Source organism: Labrus bergylta, chromosome 21, assembly GCF_963930695.1.
Source record: "Labrus bergylta chromosome 21, fLabBer1.1, whole genome shotgun sequence".
Taxonomy (NCBI): domain Eukaryota; kingdom Metazoa; phylum Chordata; class Actinopteri; order Labriformes; family Labridae; genus Labrus; species Labrus bergylta.
Window position 1 is genome coordinate 20,110,155 of NC_089215.1, and position 18,816 is coordinate 20,128,970.

General features: G+C 42.0%; 1 protein-coding gene across 1 annotated transcript; it reads left to right on the forward strand.

Annotated features, from left to right (window-relative positions):
• Positions 1–10,967: 10,967 nt before the first annotated feature.
• Positions 10,968–18,816, forward strand: ercc4 (excision repair cross-complementation group 4). The gene is made up of 10 exons (XM_020642536.3): positions 10,968–11,287; positions 13,117–13,297; positions 13,597–13,792; positions 13,921–14,128; positions 14,338–14,518; positions 14,641–14,772; positions 15,064–15,168; positions 15,819–16,473; positions 17,477–17,589; positions 17,724–18,816. The coding sequence occupies exons 1-10, from the start codon at positions 11,111–11,113 to the stop codon at positions 18,461–18,463; spliced, it is 2,688 nt and encodes an 895-aa protein (XP_020498192.2). The 5' UTR covers positions 10,968–11,110; the 3' UTR covers positions 18,464–18,816.

The window sequence follows — 18,816 nt, forward strand, 5'->3', positions numbered from 1 at the left end:
TACAATTCACAGACACAATTAGCAGACACTTTTATCCAAAGCGACATACATCAGAGAGTAAGTACAACACAAGCAAGGATCTAGAAAAGAGGAAACAACGTCAGTAAGAGCAAACGATCAGCTTTGAGTCTGATTGGACACACAGGCAAAGCACAACAATGATGGGAGTTTTTGAAAGCTCTAATCTGTATAGAAACCATTTAAAAAATCGTAATTATCAAACAAAACCATGTTCATTACCATCATCATCATCATCATCAATAATATCAAAACCATCATCTTCATCATCATTAAGTTAGTAGGTGTTCATGAAAGAGCTGGGTCTTTAGCTTTTTCTTAAAGGTGCAGAGGGACTCTGCAGATCGAATGGAGTTTGGAAGTTCATTCCACCACCGGGGGGCGACAGAGGAGAAGAGTCTAGTCAGCGTCTTAGGACCCTGTTGTGAAGGTTGGATCAGAGTTTAGGTAAGGAGGAGCTGTTTTTTGTCGCTGTTTTGTAAGCGAGCAGCAGAGTTTTACATTTGATACGAGCAGTAACTGGCGTAAGGAGATGAACAGTGGAGTGATACCTCTTGATAAAAGGGCCCCCACAAAGATGCAAGAATGAGAAGTGGTGGATGGAGGGGTCCATACAGAATATCTTTTCACAGGGTGCAGAATTCTGTTCAACACCCCTGCTGAGATATAGGTTTGAATCCTAAACTTTTAGGGCCCATTTTTTAGCATCAGATGCTCTGTCAAAGGTGCAAGGTGCTAAGTTTATCTGGGCAAAAAGGTTAGATAAAGTCCCCTGCTTATACATACAGTACATGTGTTTAAGGCGTACTGTGTATCTGAACACAAGATCATTATATGATCAAAAACATGGTGAACACGCGATCTTCATGAGGCAAACGAGTGTAACTCCATTAATTGTTACAATCTCCAGACATGCTGACAGGATCAAACTAATTTTCTGTGTGCTAAACGCCAACTGAACTTAGGCTGTAGATGCTCACTTATTTCCTCTGCTTGAATCCTTGTAATTGAATCTTGTATCCTCTAATAAGTACGTAATAGACACTGGTCAGTGTGTATTAAATATCTGCAGGCTTGATTGTCTATGCCTGTCAAATTAATGTTAAAGATTTATTATAAATCTAACTCTGCTGAATGAGAGCAATGTATGTGTTTCTGTATGTAGTGGACAGAGCCTGCATAGAGGAGAGATTAGTGATGCCCACTGTCCAATTAAAAACTCCATTTGATTGTATCATAAAAGGCACTGATATTTAACTGTTGAGTTGGAGCGCTGTTGTGCATCCATGTGTGTGTGGAACAAGCTCATTGGGAGTGTGTTGTGAACTCGCGGACGTATGCCCATCTTTCTAACGCGTCAAAGACTTTAGATCAGGGGACGGCAACTGGCAGACCCCGGGTCAAAGCAACAATAACTGGCTTGATCCATTATTTTGATTGTGTCTTATATTTGCCATTACAATCAATGACATACACAAAAACATTCAGTGAAGTGGACAGCTCCTGGTGCTGAAGTGGACAGCTCCTGGTCCTGAAGTGGACAGCTCCTGGTCCTGAAGTGGACAGTTCCTGGTGCTTAAACAAAGCACCGTCATGGCGGCAGTCATCACCAGTATCACCTCCTCTTTAGCATTTGGCCAACAAAAGAGCGAAAGACAAACCTTACGTCTGATTTGGCTATAGGATACATGACGACATTTACTTAATGTGAAAACTGACATCTCCAATCTGTCACGTTTTTTTTGGATGTCCAGTGATATGGAGTTTTTTTTCCTGTGTCTTTTATCCCATTCATTGAGGAGACGGTTAACACACACATTAGTTCCCACACATTGACGGGCCACCCGAGTATATTTCTCACCTGTTTTTATTCATTATAACGAGAGAGAGAGAGCGACATGGACACTTGGACATGATTGAGCTCACAGATTTGTAAATAGTTTAGGAAACTGTCCCCACAGATTGGAGATTTGTGCGCATTGATTTGAAAACGTTGGGAACTGATGTGCAAACGTTTTTTTTCTTACTTTATCGTTGGAAGCTCTGTGCGACACAATAAAACTCCTGTTTTAAAGTATCCCTCGCGACGCCGTTATCACAACAGTTGAGCCTCGTGTGGGAGGCTTGTTATCACGCAGCAAAACCAAGAGTAGAATCAGATCAGCATCAGAGACAGAGGAGCTGAGACAGAGACAGAGAGAGAGAGAGAGAGGTGCTGAGAGAGAGGAAGGTCAGCTGTCCGTTCATCTCAATCAAAAACAGAACCCTAACCCCACCGACTGAGGTGCAACAATAATGTAAAAACTAAAAAAACTTCTCATGTCGTTACAATAAAAAGAAGTCATTATCAGAATAAAATGGATGGAATTTTACAAAATAGAAAGGGAAAATGATACACAATTTTATTATTTCATGCAGCGTAAAACCCAGACACAGTCACACCTGGGGCTTTTTGTTTCTGACTGTAACAGTCTGTTGAAAATTCCAGTTGCATTATGTTAATGAGTCAACTAAATAAATGAACATCTGGTTATGTTCTGGCCCACCATCTTGTCGCTTGGAAAAAATAGTGGCCCGAGGCTAAACTTACTTGCCGACCCCCTGCTTTAGACTTCAGACCAGGTTTTTGGTGGCCTACGGTGCCGTCTTCTTCTGCATCCTCAAGATAGGAACGTATCACCTTTGCTGCTGCACGACCTTGGTGCTAACGAAAGCACAAGTGCACACCTGGCTTTGTTGTTTAAACAACACAAGCGCAGGGCATGAAAACGACAACGACAAGTGGAAAAAAGGAAAGCCACTATCGCTGTGCCTGACAAAGAATAATGCTTTGTGTCAGGCGTACGGTAGGGTTCTAAGATTTCAAGCCTAGAAAGGATTTCAGGATTACTGTTTCAGAAATGATGTGCAGTTGTGTAAAGACTTCTTTTTCACCTTCAGTTTCAATGTTTTCCTTCCTGCAGTCACAAACTCTCATCCCTATTCCTCAGCATTACTTTCTCCTCCTTCTTTTGTACCTTGCTCACCTCTCCAGGGCTATTTACTTTTCTTCCAACTCCCAGATCTACCATCCTCAAAAAATTCAAGTGCCCTTAAACTTTTCCTTCAGACTTCCTCATTCCTTGATCACTTTGCCACACTTCCCATCATGAGCCGTCATACAAGATCCTTTGTTGCTTTCCCAGTACATTCCCAGTTGATATGTGTCTTTGTCAGCTTCTTGCTCTGGGTTTTCCCTTTGGAGCTACTGTCACTCAACCTGCCTTCCTGTTACCTGTAGGCCTCGTTCTACCTGCCTGTCTGCCGAAAAAAAAAAAAAAAAATCCTAAAAGCTTTTCTCATTCCCAAAACATCACCATGCTGTGCCAGTTTAACTCCTCTGTCTGCTTTTGGGTTCTGTACTTCCATCTCATAAATCAAGTCTAAGCCCTTTTCTACGGTTTCTCCCTTTTGGTGTGCTGATGAAATTTTGCTAATTAGGTTCAGTATTTTCTATACTTGTATTTCATTTTAATACAATATAAGCAAAGGATAACAACTGTATTTATAGTGAGTAATGTGAGCAAATTCTCTAGTTTGTGGTCAGTAAAAGAAATATATACTTTTAAAGGGATACTTCCCCCGTTGAAACATGAATCTGTATTGACATTGGGTCATATATGTAGTAGAAATGTGAAAAACATTTTGAAGTTGGTGCCTTTCTGAAAAGGCAGAAAGTGTATTTTTGGCTCATGTGGATGAAAGACACCAAATCCCAGAATGCACAGCACCGCAGGCCACTCCCACTGAGGTCCTCTATTTACAGCCTGTCGGCAGCAGCCATCTCATCGCTATATTTATATTTATGTCGCCATTATCAGCTTTCTCCATAGAGCCTGTTAGCATAGCTTCCAAGCAATATGGCGGACGTTAAGTTTCGATTCTGGGAGTGAGTTCCCACCCACTGATCTGTGATTGGTCTGTAGCTTCAGTGGTCGAAAATATGAGGAACTAGCGTTGTAGTTTCACCCTGCTAACCGCAATAGCTTCCGATGACGCAAAATTACGATTTTTGCGTCACTGGAAGCTCCTTTTCAGACTTAGAAATACAAAGATTTCCCGTCTCAGGGAAAAATGAGGGCGGGATGCACGACCATTCAAAAATGCTACCAGGTTTCTAATGATACAAAGCTTAATGCAAATGGATGAAGTATCCCTTTAAGGCAGGACAGGAATATAAACGTTATTTTGGTTGTTCAGGCAGGCCATCCACCAACGATCTCAAGGAACCTAAGAGAGCTCCCAGGAGAAGATGTGGTCAGTAACTGAGATTTACAGATAGCGACATGCAGTAATATGATGTGAATGCACAGCCAAGAAACAACATGTTCGTCATTACTACTGACCCAATTAGCAATCTCAGCTGCACATCATCTGGATTATCAGCGACCCCACACCACTAATTCCCTGCCGGTCCTACTTGCCATAACCCAAACCGCAACTCCAGTCTGATTCCCTTACATACACCCTGCCCTTTTTTGAGGCCTATCTGATCTCATTGACCTCCAGTCAGTAAGCCCAGACCTGATCCCCTGACCTGGCATTAAATCACCTGTCTCCTGCCCTGCAGATACCCCTCAGGCCTCTTGAACCGACATTAGGGATCCATATGTCAGCGACCTCTCGTCCATCCCCAGTCATTTTGGAAAATGAAAAGAAACTTGGAGCTATGTTCAAATGAATAGTTTGACATTTTGGGAAATTCCTTTCTTCACTTTTCCGGCTGTGAGTTAGATGAGAATATCGATTTTACTTTGATGTCTGTACGGTAAATATGAAGGTACTCCCAGTGGCCAGTTGGCTTAGACTGGAAACTGGGGAAACTGCAATATAAAAATGAGAAAATATATTGTCTTTCCAGCAACTCAAAATCTCACAAGCATGTGAAGCAGTAACCTGTTTTTGAGTCCAGATAAAGTCTTAAACAACATGTGTTTTACGAGGATTTAATGATTTACAGTCCAGCAGTAAATCTCCCATTAAACCAACAGATTAAGTTTTACAGATTTAGTTTGATGTTGATTTATTGAACTTTATTGGTTCTGGTAGGTAGATCTGTTTTCTCTGGGCACAGCCAGGCACATTGTAATCTTGAGTCTATAGTCTTTGTGTGCCAAGCTAACCAAACCACTAGCTATACCTGGCAAAGGGCTACTCCAAATCTAGATGGTTTATTGTGGTAGAGGAGTTGCAACGCCAAGAAGAGGCAGCCAGGTGTGAAACAGCCATATGCCAAGCCAAGCAAGGCTTCTGGATGAGATATGGTATCACAAAGGAGTGAATGACATGCAGTGAGCTGTGCAGCATGAAGCGAATAGGCTTCACTTCCTCATAAGGACCACATACTGTATGAAACCCTTCCCTCTTCTACAAACCTACATATTTTGGCTGGGAGAGGATGCAACCTCATCTAAGTCAGTTATAAAACCACCCTATCACCTGGTAACACAAGTTAACTTGGACTTGGTAAATGTTTTATGGACTTGAGCTTATAAAGCCTTTCTTGCTTTTCTTATGACTGGAAGCACTTTTCACACATATACCTATTCACACACTGACGTTAAGTGTCCATCAGTCTTGACTAATCCCGTTCATACACATTCATTTTGGGGTTGTGTGTTGTCTTGTTGTGCAAGTGTCTTGCCCAAGAAGTGGTGTACAGTGGTCCGTTGTCCAAAAGGTGCTTCCACCACTCCCCTACTACACACCTGCCCAAATACAGTATGTGTATGACAGACAGAGGGAGAGAGAGCTGGTGCACAAGTGAAGTAGACTGATACAGCTACTTCAGCCGTTCTGTCCTGTACACAGGTCCTGACCCCCCCAAAATAAGGGTACCAAAGACTTGGGGACCACCACTGTCCCTGGAGGTGGTTTAGACACATAAAACTAAATGGTGAGTGGACTTGAGCCTGTGTGTTTTTCTCGTCTTCTGACTACTCAAAGCGCTTTTACACCGCAGGTCACACCTAGCCATTCACACACTGATGGCAGAGGCGAAGTCCGCCCCTTTATGCCAACTAAAACTCACATTTAACTTACAGATAAAACATCAAAGATTCATTTGGTTGGCTTTGAGTCATGGCGTTTTAAACCCACTTTTTAAGCATCAAATAACTACTGAAAGCTGATCTTCCCAGAAAAATGGAAATCTGACATGAATCGGCTTTAAACAGAAAAAAACGTAAGAGTCAGAAACCATGAGAACAGTTCTATGCATTATGGTTTGATAGTTTGACCCATGTCCCATCTGTTAACATGGAGGTTGAGCTTACGACCTGTGTGTGCAGCTAGTCACCAGGGGGAGCTCCAAATGATTTGGCTTTACTTTAATGGAAGTGTCATGTCATCCATCCTTTTTTTTAACAGTCTATTGTCATATTCAAGAACAACAATAACTGGCCATAAGTTTCATATTTAACATGAGTGTAGACTCGGCCTTATTATAAACTCTCAGCAACGGAGCCAATATGGTTATTTTCCCCCGCAAGCTGTCGAGCTAGTCCTCTAAAGAGAATGTGCCTTAACCTCCAGAGGCGCCAAGTTTGGCCCTTAGAGCCTCGCTTAGCCCTCCATTTTAAACAAAACCCCGTTGCTTCGCTCTCTTCCTAATGAGGGCTGGAGGGATATATCAGCCCTTTAGCTGTATTCATTTCTCTCTCTGTTTTTCTTTCTCTCTCTCCCTCTCTCTCTCCTCCTACACTGCAGTCAGGCAGTCGGTGTTAAATATCTCATCATATTTTATCCTCCAGCCTGCCATCAATTTCAAGCTGTTCTCCTCTCATTTACAACGGTGCATCACCATCCGCGATATCAGGATGCACATCCGCTGCCAAAACGTACACTTCTACTCATCTCTCTCAGTGCGATGAAAGCAGATGTAGAGTTTTCTCCCTCAGTGGTAACACGCTGCGTCCTCCAAGCACATTTACGCATCATTCGATTCAATTTCATGAACCATAAAACTGTAATAATACCAAAATCAATTAAATACTGCTTTTTCTTTTCTTTTTTAACCCTCTCTCTCTCTCTCTCTCTCTTTCTCTTGTCAGTACTAATGGTGTCGTGTTACAACTCTATCCGGGCAGCTTGCTTCATGTTTTTCTCCTGACATGAAGCTACTGATTGCGTCCCAGAAGAGCTTGGGCTGCACGCGGACGCGGACGCTCTCTCTCTCTCACATCACACACACACACACACACACACACACACACAGACTTGGGTGAAGTGTGATGTGTGGGAACAAAGTGCTCCACTGCTCTCTATAGGCATGTTCACGACAGTGCATTAGTGTAATCCTCCAGGAGCTCTGTGTGTCTGTGCGCTCTATTACCTGACATGTCTCTCTCTGTTGAGAGTATGACTGTGCTCTCACTCATTCAGAGGTACAGTCTTGTTTTCCTTTTCCTTTTTTACGCGTGCATTTACCTCGCACTTTTGTCACTCTCTTGACTTTCTGTTAGGCTCACCTGTTAACCTCTCAGGAAGCATTTCCATGAGGCACAGCACAATGAGCTCGACATCGTGTTTCCTGATACCTTAAGGCTCATTTTTTGATCAAGCTGAAGTTTTTGGAGAACTTTAAAATAAATGTCTCCGTCTATTTCTTCAGCACGTATTCCGTTTATATGAAATGTCAGTGTGAGATCACACAGCAGGACGACTTAATAAACCAGACATAGGAATATAACATCTTTAAGCAAAACTCACTTGGACACCATAATATTACATCTCTGTTATTATAAAAATGATTTCCAATAAAGCTGCTGCTATATATCCATGCACATTTTATATCCCCGTGTACTTTCAGACAGATCTTTTATTACCCTATTCAAAGAACATGCAGTAACATATACATCATTCTTAAACACTGCATTCAAAGTATTAAAGGAAAAGAGCAGAAGTATTATGAATAAATAAATATCCTTTAAGTATCAAAGGGAGAACAATAAGTCTCTTTAAAATGGACCCTGTGACACACTGATATCGTCACATTTGATTGTTGTGATTGATATGGAGCTGATTTATTAAAGAGGACAGCGTACAGTAGAGTGGAATGGTTCCAGACCTAAAGGTCGTGGCCCTCTGCAGGATAATTACCAGGTAGGTTTATACACAAAGGATTCTTCTTGGTGTTTTGGTGAACAAAAAATGAACATAAAAGAAGAATAAAACAGTGATCTCTAACAGTTCTGTCAAGGAACTTTAATAGAATTATTTAAAAAATATTCTGTATACAAAACAATATAAAACGAAAAAAAAATGGAGGAGCTGCATAGTTTGTTCAGGAATTTGCAAAAATGATCCATCTATTATCTATACCGCTTTTCCTATTCAGTGTCGCGGGGGGTTGTAGCCGATCCAAGCTGTCATTGGGTGAGAGGCGGGTTATATCCTGGATGGTTTGCCAATCAATCACAGGGCTGAGATATAGAGACAGATACTGTAACAAATCACACTCACATTCACACCTAAGGACAATTTAGAGTAACCAATAAACCTAACAAGCATGTTTGGACTGTTTGAAGAAGCTGGAGTACCCGGAGAGAACCTACTGAATGCACAGGGGGGGAACATGCAAACTTCATGCAGAGAGGCTCCTGTCTGACGGGGATTTGAACCAGGAACCGCCTGGCAGTGAGGCAACAACGCTTACCACCTTGCAAAATGATAGAAGTGATAGAGAAAAAATGTAAATGTCGACAAATAGTGTGCAAAGTAAACAGACAACTCATGAGTCGGAGTACTTGAATGGTTTTGGATTCATTACAGGGATGTTCATAGACTTCTTAGATGTGTCTCTTCATTTTTGAAATGCTGCATATTTAGAACTCTTTTTTTGCACCAGATATTTATGGTAGGAAATTAACAATATCTTGGAAGTTTCTAATCTGTGAAGTGGCTATTTAAAAGAAGTGTGAGCATTAATAGACTTCTGAAACATGACAGTACTTTTTTAGAAGGTTTCAAAAGCCAATATGATTGGTTTTACAAAAATCTAAAAGGAAAAAAAAGAAATGCAATTTTGGAAAAAACCTTTTTTGTATGGGCCTGGCTTCAATTTGGGCCTGTTCCATGTTGTTATGTTGAAAACAGAAAATGACTGATGACAAAACTTTAGAAGCTCTGTCCTTATGGGAGGCAGGGCTGGCGTAGGTCCACTTATTATCTTCAGTATAAGACTACCGTATTAGTCTTCCTTCATTTGTTGACAGCGTTAATGAAATTCATTAGGGATGGAAGAGTCACTGAAAGATGAGTTTTAATTAATGCTTACTTAACTTTAGCAACAGTCCTTCACCCCTCATTTATTCAAAATCAGGATATTAAAAGAAATGAGTTGACACACGCACGTGCACACACACGCACACACAGAGTTTCCTGAGTCACTTCAGGGGTAAACTTGAACCAACAGCAGAGGAGAATGAAGTAGGAATGAAAGTATTGTCCTGATAATTCATCATAATGAGTCTCACTCAAAGGGTCCATGTGTTGTTTTTTTATCATCTGGCTCCACACACACACACACACACACACACACACACACACACACAGTCACAACAGATGTAAACATCAAAGTGGCTCAAATTCAAGCCTGAAGTCTCTCAAACTTTGAAGAGTCGTGGCCGTGTTTCTGTGACAGAACCTCTGTGAGTTTGTTTGTGTCGGTGTGTTTGCATGATGGGCTCGGTACGGTCCTGCTCCTCTGCAGTCGTTACTGAGCCCACACTCTTCTGCTCCCCTCAGCCTCCTCTCTTACAGCGCAGAAAATGTGGGCTGACACAGCAGAGTTTTACAAAGCCCAGCTGGCAGGCTTTGTTATGCAACATATTACAGCTTTGTTCCTGTCAGTGTAATACAGGAATAATCCAGACGAAAACACACGTAGCATGCCTTTCTGTGCCTGTTTGATTGTTTGATAGGGTATTTCTTATTGCTGCAGGTGACTGAAATTGGATTAGAGTTTTATGTTGGTCTGATACAGATATTATTACTCTGATGCTTACAAAATCCAAGCATTTCACAGGTATTTAACAGATATGAAAAGGCATTTTTCATATCTGTTGAATATCTGACACAACGCATTTTAATTGTCACATGAACATTTTGAGCAGACGCTCTTCTTCAGCGTTTAACAGGCGATTTCTCTATCATTGTTCTGTGACAAACCAATAACCAAAATGTTTGAAAATGTAAAATTGTTTTAATGTGATGAGTTCACATGCTTATGGGAAAATCCAACATTGAATATTTGATTAATCAGTTGTTATAATAGTTTAGTTTAGTTTAGTTTCGTTTAGTTTATCAAACATTAAAACAAATAAAAAATAAAACACGTGCAGGTGAGGTAGAAACCCATGTTAGCTTATCTCAAAACCGCACCTTAAGAGATTCAACAAAGTTATAATAAAATACAGTAAAAATAACAAAGTAATGATATTTACTATCACAAATAAAATTTACCCAATTGAAAATGACATACAAACACTGAAAACATAAAAATAGAGCAAAACAGGACATGTAGACAATACAACAAAATCAGGACAATTCACTATTCATTGTTTAAAGCTGGAAGGGAAATACATTGTTTCCATGAATTTAGCATCTTGTTAAAACTTAAGTAATCAATTTTAGAAATTCTCAATAGGGCTACTACATTTTATGAAAATATTAAAAATCGATATTTACAATAGAGAGCCCATAATTATTTTCATATTAAATAAGCCAGCAGCAACCGGATTAGTCTAAAATGTAACCACAGTTCATTAAACAGCTTGATATGAGATAATTAGAAAGTTGAATCAGTTTTATTACCTGCTATAACCCTCCGTGTCACTAGGTGGCGCTCTTGATCTTCAATGCCTCTGTCTTTTACGCACTCTCGTTTGCTTTTCTGTGTCCGGCGACCGGATGTGCAAGTTCAAAACATTGAACAACAGATGTGTGCAGCCGGTCAGCGGCTGTCTCATGATGATTTATTTCGCTTTAAGCTAACATTTGAGGGATAAAGTTGGTGATTTTATTGCAGGTGTTTTGTGTCTGTGGCTCCAACATGGCGGCCCCGCTGCTGGAGTTTGAGACGGAGATGTTTCTGAGTCTGTTCGGCTCTGACGGGCTGCTGGTGGTGGCGGAGGGGATGGGGATAGACCGCATCCTGCTGCAGTTTATGCGGGTTTACTCGGAGCCTGGCAGCCTGGTCCTCCTGCTCAACACAACCACAGCCGAGCAGGTGAGAGACACAAAGGCTGAGGACGTCAGTGTTACTAACAGGTTGGACAAAGTCATTCAACACCTTGAATCAAAACACAAAGAACTATCTGCTCTGTGCAGATATTTTAACTAGTCAAAAGCACCGTGTTATTAATAACTACGTAACATAAGTCATGGCTTTATTGATTTGCTCATTTCAGTGTATGATTCAAACACAATAACACAACACATCATAAAATAGTTTTACATTGTAGTTATACACCTTTTATAAACAAACCGGAGCAGGATGAAGAAACACACATAAGACAAGGCAAGTTTATTTATGACCTACATTTCAACAACAAGACAATTCAAAGTGCTTCACACAAGACATCAAAACGCATCATGACAGAGGAAAGAAAAGAAACAAAAAAAGACAATTTAAAAAAATCACTGAAATTATGAAATCTGAAAATATGTTCTAATAAAAATAATTCAATTGAAATTAATTGAAATGAATAAAGTAAAAAGAGATAAAAGTTACAGTGCAGAGTTAAAGTTTAAAATCTTATTAAAGCTGTTTAATGAAAGGCAGCTGTAAACAGGTGAGTCTTCAACCTGGATTTAAATGAGCTGAGAGTTTCAGCAGACCTGCAGTTTTCTGGGAGTTTGTTCCAGATATAAGGCGCATAGAAACTGATATATATATATATATATATATATATATATATATATGTATATGTATATATAATATATAATACCTACTCGCCCCTGTCTTTTTACCATAAGTTACTGTTGATACAGAATTACATAGCTAACATGCTGTTTACTTTTATTTTCACAAATCATTTCAAATAAACAACTACTGAAATAATCATCTCAAAGTTAGTCAGTTGATTAATGCCATATATCAGAGAGAGAGAGAGAGAGGGGGGGGGGGGGGGGGGGGGGGGGGGCATGCGCACTAAATCGCAAGGCAACCGCACCCAGAGAATTCCAAAGTTTCACTCCATAAACTACATTTCCATCTGTGATCCTCCTCATTAGATGTAAACACAAACAGTTTCTGTTGAAACTCCTCCCCTCAGGTAGGCGTTACAGATCACTGTACGCCAAAACAACCCAACGTAAAATAACGTTTCTTCCCCCAGGCGGACACTCTGATGAACGCTAAACAGTCACAGAGTGTCAGACTGTGAGGTACCTGTAACCCTTAAACCATCACCCACTGTGAATGAACATAGACTATTTAAAACATTTTATGTTTGGGGCGCTGGTGGTGCAGGTTCAAATCCCACCTGTGACTCCTTTACGGCATGTCATTTCCTACTCTCTCTCTCTCACCCTGATTCCTCACTGTCCTATCTCTCCATTAAAGGCCCAAAAAGCCCAAAAATAAATCTTTCAAAAAAACCAAAACATTTTATGTTCAATAACCTAATCGACCCGCCCAGGTATCGTTTATGTGTGGACACACTGTAAAATCTATTACGTTGCCAATTTAACATGCAAGTTAGACAATGTGCAAGTTAAAAAAACAGAAACTATCCTCTATGGGATCCAAGCGAGGTCTACTATTTTTTTTCTGTGGTATTGAAACAGGTATTGATATCGTTTGATTTTTATTATATCTACGTTTTAATTTCTGGTATCGTCATGACAACCCTTACTCCTAGAACCGTCAACATAATAATTTTAACCGAGGCAGCCAAAGTGTCCCACAGCCCACAGTATTGTCCTGTGGGATCAAATCATTATATATTATAAAGTTTTACAGGTACCTCTTTCTGCACCTCATGTTTAAATGTACTGGGAGGAGGTTTAACTCTGCGCCTTCTTTCTTTACCTTTTTTTTTTTTTTTTTTTCAGGAATATTTCACTGAGCAGTTGCGAGTGGAGGGTGTCACCCACCTGCCCAGGACGGTCACCAGTGATGTCCAGAGCGCCGAGCGCTACAATGTCTACACGGAGGGAGGAGTGCTGTTTGTCACCAGCAGGATCCTGGTGGTCGACTTCCTCACTGACCGCATCCCCGCTCATCTTATAACAGGTCAGGACAGCCGTGTTTCTTTTGTTACAGAATGTTTATAACCGCATTATTACGATTCCTTTGTCTATGACTTTTTATTTGCATCCTGAGGTCAAAAAGCTCCAGCAACACGTAGTATGAAAATCAACGTAAGAAATTTGTAAAACCACAATAAGGAAATATAACACAAAAAAAAGGTTTATAACCACTGCTGTAAGATTTGATGGATGTGTCTGTTTTTCTAGCCCCTCCGTGTCCTCCCTGTACTGGATAATAACCTACACTAACATGCTCCGGCTTCCTGTTCAAACCGCCCTCAGGCATCCTGGTGTATCGCGCTCACAAAATCATCGAGTCGTGTCAGGAGGCCTTCATCCTCCGCCTGTTCAGACAGAAGAACAAGACGGGCTTCATTAAAGCCTTCACCGACAAGGCCACGTCCTTCTCCTCCGGCTTCTGCCAGGTAGAGCGTGTGATGAGGAACCTCTTCGTCAAGAAGCTCTTCCTCTGGCCAAGGTATGAAGGAATGTTCTCGACTGTTTTCACAGCAGAAATTTTAGTCATAGCTGTACCAAACACTGCAATGCTTCTGTCATCTTTATTCACATTTTTTTTTTCCTCTCAAAACATGCTTCCATCGACAGGTTTCAAGCCTCCGTAAACACAGCCCTCGAGCGGCACAAACCAGACGTGGTGGAGCTGCATGTTTCTTTGACTCCGGCCATGAGGGCCATCCAGAGCTCCATCATGGATATCATGAGCGCCTGTCTGAAGGAGCTGAAACGCTACAACCCCACCCTGGAAGCTGAAGACCTCTCCCTCGAGAACACTCTTGGCAGCGCCTTTGACAAGGTCTGTCTCTGCGGTACCAACGCATACTGGGCTTCTTTGGCACAAGATTTTAAGTCTGAATAAGATTTCTGCTTCTAGAGCATGATTGATTACAGCCAGGAACGGTTCATTACATTTTTAGAAGGAACAAGAAAAGTCAGATCCCAACAACTTAAAGTGTGATTTGTGTTTTAATTATGACTTGATGTGTTTGCCTTACTCCCATGTAGACCATCCGTCACTACCTGGACCCCCTGTGGCACCAGCTGGGAGCAAAGACCAAGGCCCTGGTCCAGGACCTGAAGGTGCTGAGGGTTCTCCTCCTCTACCTCACCCAGTACGACTGTGTCACCTTCCTCAATCTGCTCGAGTCGCTGCGCTCCAGCCAAAAGATCTTTGGATCCAATTCAGGTAAACTTTACGTGCTGATCTTCTGGAAGTGCTCAAGGGAACAAGATGTTACCGTGTGTCATCTGATAAATCATCTCTGTACATGTCTGATCTTTGTTTTTATCCATTGCTGTAACCATCAGGGTGGCTGTTCCTCGACTCCAGCACCTCTATGTTTATGAATTCCAGAGGTCGAGTGTATCACTTCCCTGAGAGCAAAAAGAAACTCAAAGTGGGAGCGGAGGCCGAGAAACAAAAGTCATCGTCGACCACAGGTAACAGAGCAAACATCAGATCTCTGAGAGCTCTGTTCTTCAGAGCAGATATCAGCATGTTTACTTTGTATGTGCACTCGTGTTAAAAATCCACTAAAGGCTCAGTGTGTGTGTGTGTGTGTGTGTGTGTGTGTGTGTGTGTGTGTGTGTGTGTGTGTGTGTGTGTGTGTGTGTGTGTGTGTGTGTGTGTGTGTGTGTGTGTGTGTGTGTGTGTGTGTGTGTGTGTGTGTGTGTGTGTGTGTGTGTGTGTGTGTGTGTGTGTGTGTGTGTGTGTGTGTGTGTGTGTTTCAGAGGTGAAGCGGGAGCTGGTGCTGGAGAAGAGCCCAAAGTGGGCGGCTCTTACCGAGGTACTGCAGGAGATCGAGAGGGAGAACAAGTGCTCTCAACATGAGCCAGGTTAGAGCTCATTTTATTTTAAAGCGTTATGAGGGTCCATCATGTCAACAGTAAATGTCACCCCTACTGAACATATGAGGCTGTATTCAACTATCATAACAAACTTTGGTCTAAATGTGATGTTTGCTGTCTTCATTGAACTTAAATAGAAAAACATTAAAAGAAGGTTAAAATTGAACTGCATTTAAAATGTAGAATCAGTCTGAATACTGCATACTGTGCTTGGAAATTCAGGTGCTACTGCTGCACAGCAGAGGCCTTCTTCAGGTCCACCAACTGGTGGACGGAGCTACAAATGTTAGCCTCTGTGGATCATTAGCATGCTATAGCAGATCTTCCACACGTTAGTTTAAAACTGAAGAAGCCTTACAGAGGAGAGGTGAAACGTCTTCAAGATCTTCAACCAAGTCCAGTTGCATTTGGATCAGGCTTTGAATTTACCATGACCTGTATCACTGAGAACCTACACAGACAGCTATGTTATGTTAGTAACATTAATAATAGTAAATCAAGTGTAGCATTGTTAATGTTAATCAGACACCACTGTACTGTCAGCAAGGTGTTCCTGCAGTTTATATTTTATTTACTATGATTTAGAAGAACCATGTTGTGTGTTAATCAGTCTAAGTTTTTCCACATGTCCCCTTCAGGTCGTGTGCTGATCTGTGCCAGTGATGACAGGACTTGTGCCCAGCTGCAGCAGTGCATCAGGCACGGCTCCGACTGGCTGCTCAACCGACTTTACACCCGCACGGTCGGTAAGCGGGAGTCTGCTGCTGCCGCTGCTCTTGACCTTGACACGCACAAGAAAGGGAACGGCTGGCCAAAAAAAGGAGCCAAGGGCAAGGAGCCTGCAAGGAAACATAACTCAAAGTCAGCAAAGAGTAAAAAGAGGCCATCCCTGACCCTGACCCAGATGGTGGGGAAAGAGGAGGCGGGCGAAGCGGCGGTGATGGGCAGCAGCGGAGACGATGAGGAGGAGGAAGAGGACGAAGAACAGCTGCAGCTGGATCTGTCATCGGACGCCTACTACGGTCTCCTAAAGGAGCCGCTGACCGTCATCCACCCGCTGAAGGGCCTCACCGACCCCCACAGCCTGACGCGGGTGCTGCATGAGGTGGAGCCCAGCTTCGTGGTGCTGTACGACGCTGAACTCAGTTTCGTCCGCCAGCTGGAGATTTATAGAGCGTGCCGGCCGGGAAAGCCTCTGCGAGTGTATTTCCTCATTTATGGAGGCTCGACGGAAGAACAGAAGTACCTGACGACGCTGTCTAAAGAAAAGAAAGCCTTTGAGCACCTGATCAGGTCACACAAATTCATTCCAATTGATTATATTGTATTCACTTATGGAGTATATGGTAATGTGTGTTTGGTTGTTTTCTTCCTAAAAATGTTCTATCAGTTGGTCTTAGATTTTTTACAGATACAGTACAACATAGATTTTCTTATTTTTGACGTGTAGTCTCTTTATTGCTTTTATTTATTTGATTCATTGAATTAAGGACCGTGCACATTAATCAACATATCACTAATACGCTATGCGGTATTAGCAGCATTAGCTAAATGTAATCTGTAGTCCCAAGGCACTTATAAACGTATAACTTATAAAAACAGGACAGTCCACCAGACAGCACACAGAAAAAACTGTTTTTTCACACAGAAAGCAGACTCATTGGTTACATCACAAATAACAGACCCACATACGATAAGCTGGTAAAAATGCAGGATGAGCCAGAAGCCCCCTGGAACAGGCACCAGAGGAGGAAACAGATGAATTAGGACATGACTGGTTGGTTTTTAACTAATGTATGAACTATTTTAAAGGATGTTTCAGTCTCTGATATGTGCTGGTGTTGTCGGCATCTCAGGGGCAGCACTATTTTTTTTAAAGGTTTATGTTAGGGCTTTTTATGCCTTTATTGTAAATACAGGACAGTGGATCGTGTCCAAAATTGGGAGATGACATGCGGGAAAGGAGCCCGCTTTGAGGGCTACAGCCTCTGTACATGGGGTATATGTACTAACCACTAGGCCACCTCCGCCACAGGCAACACCTTTTGACTATATTTTGTTCTATGCCTAGGTTTGGTTACTGTCAATGTTAAAAATGTTGTTCTTAGTTATGATATATCAATAGTGGAAATGAAAGAAATGTCTGTCCAAAGCTGTGACTGTCTTTTTCAAATTAGTGGGATTTACTGTGCTCATTGTCGCGTGTTACCGGGTCGTAAAGCAATATTTATAAGTGAGAAAATATCACTGCATGCATGCTGACTGTGAAGTGATGTTTTTATCGTTTTCTCTGCAGGGAGAAGGCTACAATGGTCATCCCAGAGGAGAGGGAGGGGCGAGAAGACACCAACCTGGACCTTGCAAGAAATTTAGAGCCTGCCAATGCCACCACCAACACCCGCAGAGCAGGCATGTTCATTTCAATCATCATTGATAGAGCTTGAACCTTTTTTCCTTGTTTTTGTTGTCTGAATTTACACTTTGTGAAAAAGTCTAAAGTTTTCTTAAAAAAGTGTCTTGTTGTTTTCCTGTCCCATAACCAGGCGGCCAGGAGCAGCCCAAAGAGCCTTCTCGAGTCATCGTGGACATGCGTGAGTTCCGCAGTGAGCTGCCCTCCTTGTTGCACCGTCGAGGGTTGGACATTGAGCCCGTCACCCTGGAAGTAGGCGACTACATCCTGACCCCGGAGACGTGTGTCGAGCGCAAGAGCGTCAGTGATCTAATTGGCTCGCTACAGAGTGGTCGCCTTTACACCCAGTGTCTCTCTATGACTCGCTACTACAGGAAACCAGTGCTGCTCATCGAGTTTGACCCGGCCAAACCCTTTTCCTTGATGGCCCGATCAGATTTCAGGCACGAGATATCTTCTAATGATATTTCTTCAAAACTCACCCTGCTAACCCTGCACTTCCCTCGGCTTCGCATCCTCTGGTGCCCCTCCCCGCACGCCACAGCCGACCTCTTCCTGGAGCTGAAGCTGGGCCGCTCTGAGCCCGACGCTGCAGCCGCTCAGGCCGTCACAGCCGAGTCAGACATGGTGACTGAATCAGCAGAACTCTACAACCCTGGACCTTATGACTTCCTGCTGAAGATGCCCGGGGTCAATACAAAAAACTACAGGGCTCTAATTAAAAATGCAGACAGTCTGGCAGATTTAGCCAAAATCAGCCAGGACAAGCTCGCAGAAATACTGGAGAACGCTAACAGTGCCAAGATGCTGTATGAGTTTCTGCATAATAATGCTGATGTGCCTGCGCCTGTGCAGAAGGCCAAACAACGATAAGAGATGGTAAAGCCACTGACTTCATATTTATTCAAACATCTTTTTGTATTTATGTATGTTTCATATTGTAATTCAGGATGGTGCAGTGAGAGCCTTCAAAGTGTACAAATAGATGTACAGAATGAATTGAAATAATTGGAGGTTTTTCTAGTGTGTGTGTGCAAGTAGCAAGTCGGATTAAGAAATAAAAAAGATAGCTTTGCAGAATATATAAAATAATTAAATAAATATTTTTAAATTCTCACTAGGACAGATAGGACAATAGGACAGAACAAATAAACTGAATTCATTGAATGCCTTTTACTGATGTTTTTCATGCCGTTTGTCTCAAATTAAAGCTTTTTTTAAAACAA

What these genes read in the sequence shown, in the direction of transcription:
- ercc4 (XM_020642536.3), top strand. Translation starts at nt 11,111, where the DNA reads ATGGCGGCCCCGCTGCTGGAGTTTGAGACGGAGATGTTTCTGAGTCTG. An exon ending in AAGCTCTTCCTCTGGCCAAG is followed by an intron (nt 13,793 to 13,920) that starts GTATGAAGGAAT and finishes TTCCATCGACAG; the next exon opens with GTTTCAAGCCTCCGTAAACA. An exon ending in TTGGCAGCGCCTTTGACAAG is followed by an intron (nt 14,129 to 14,337) that starts GTCTGTCTCTGC and finishes ACTCCCATGTAG; the next exon opens with ACCATCCGTCACTACCTGGA.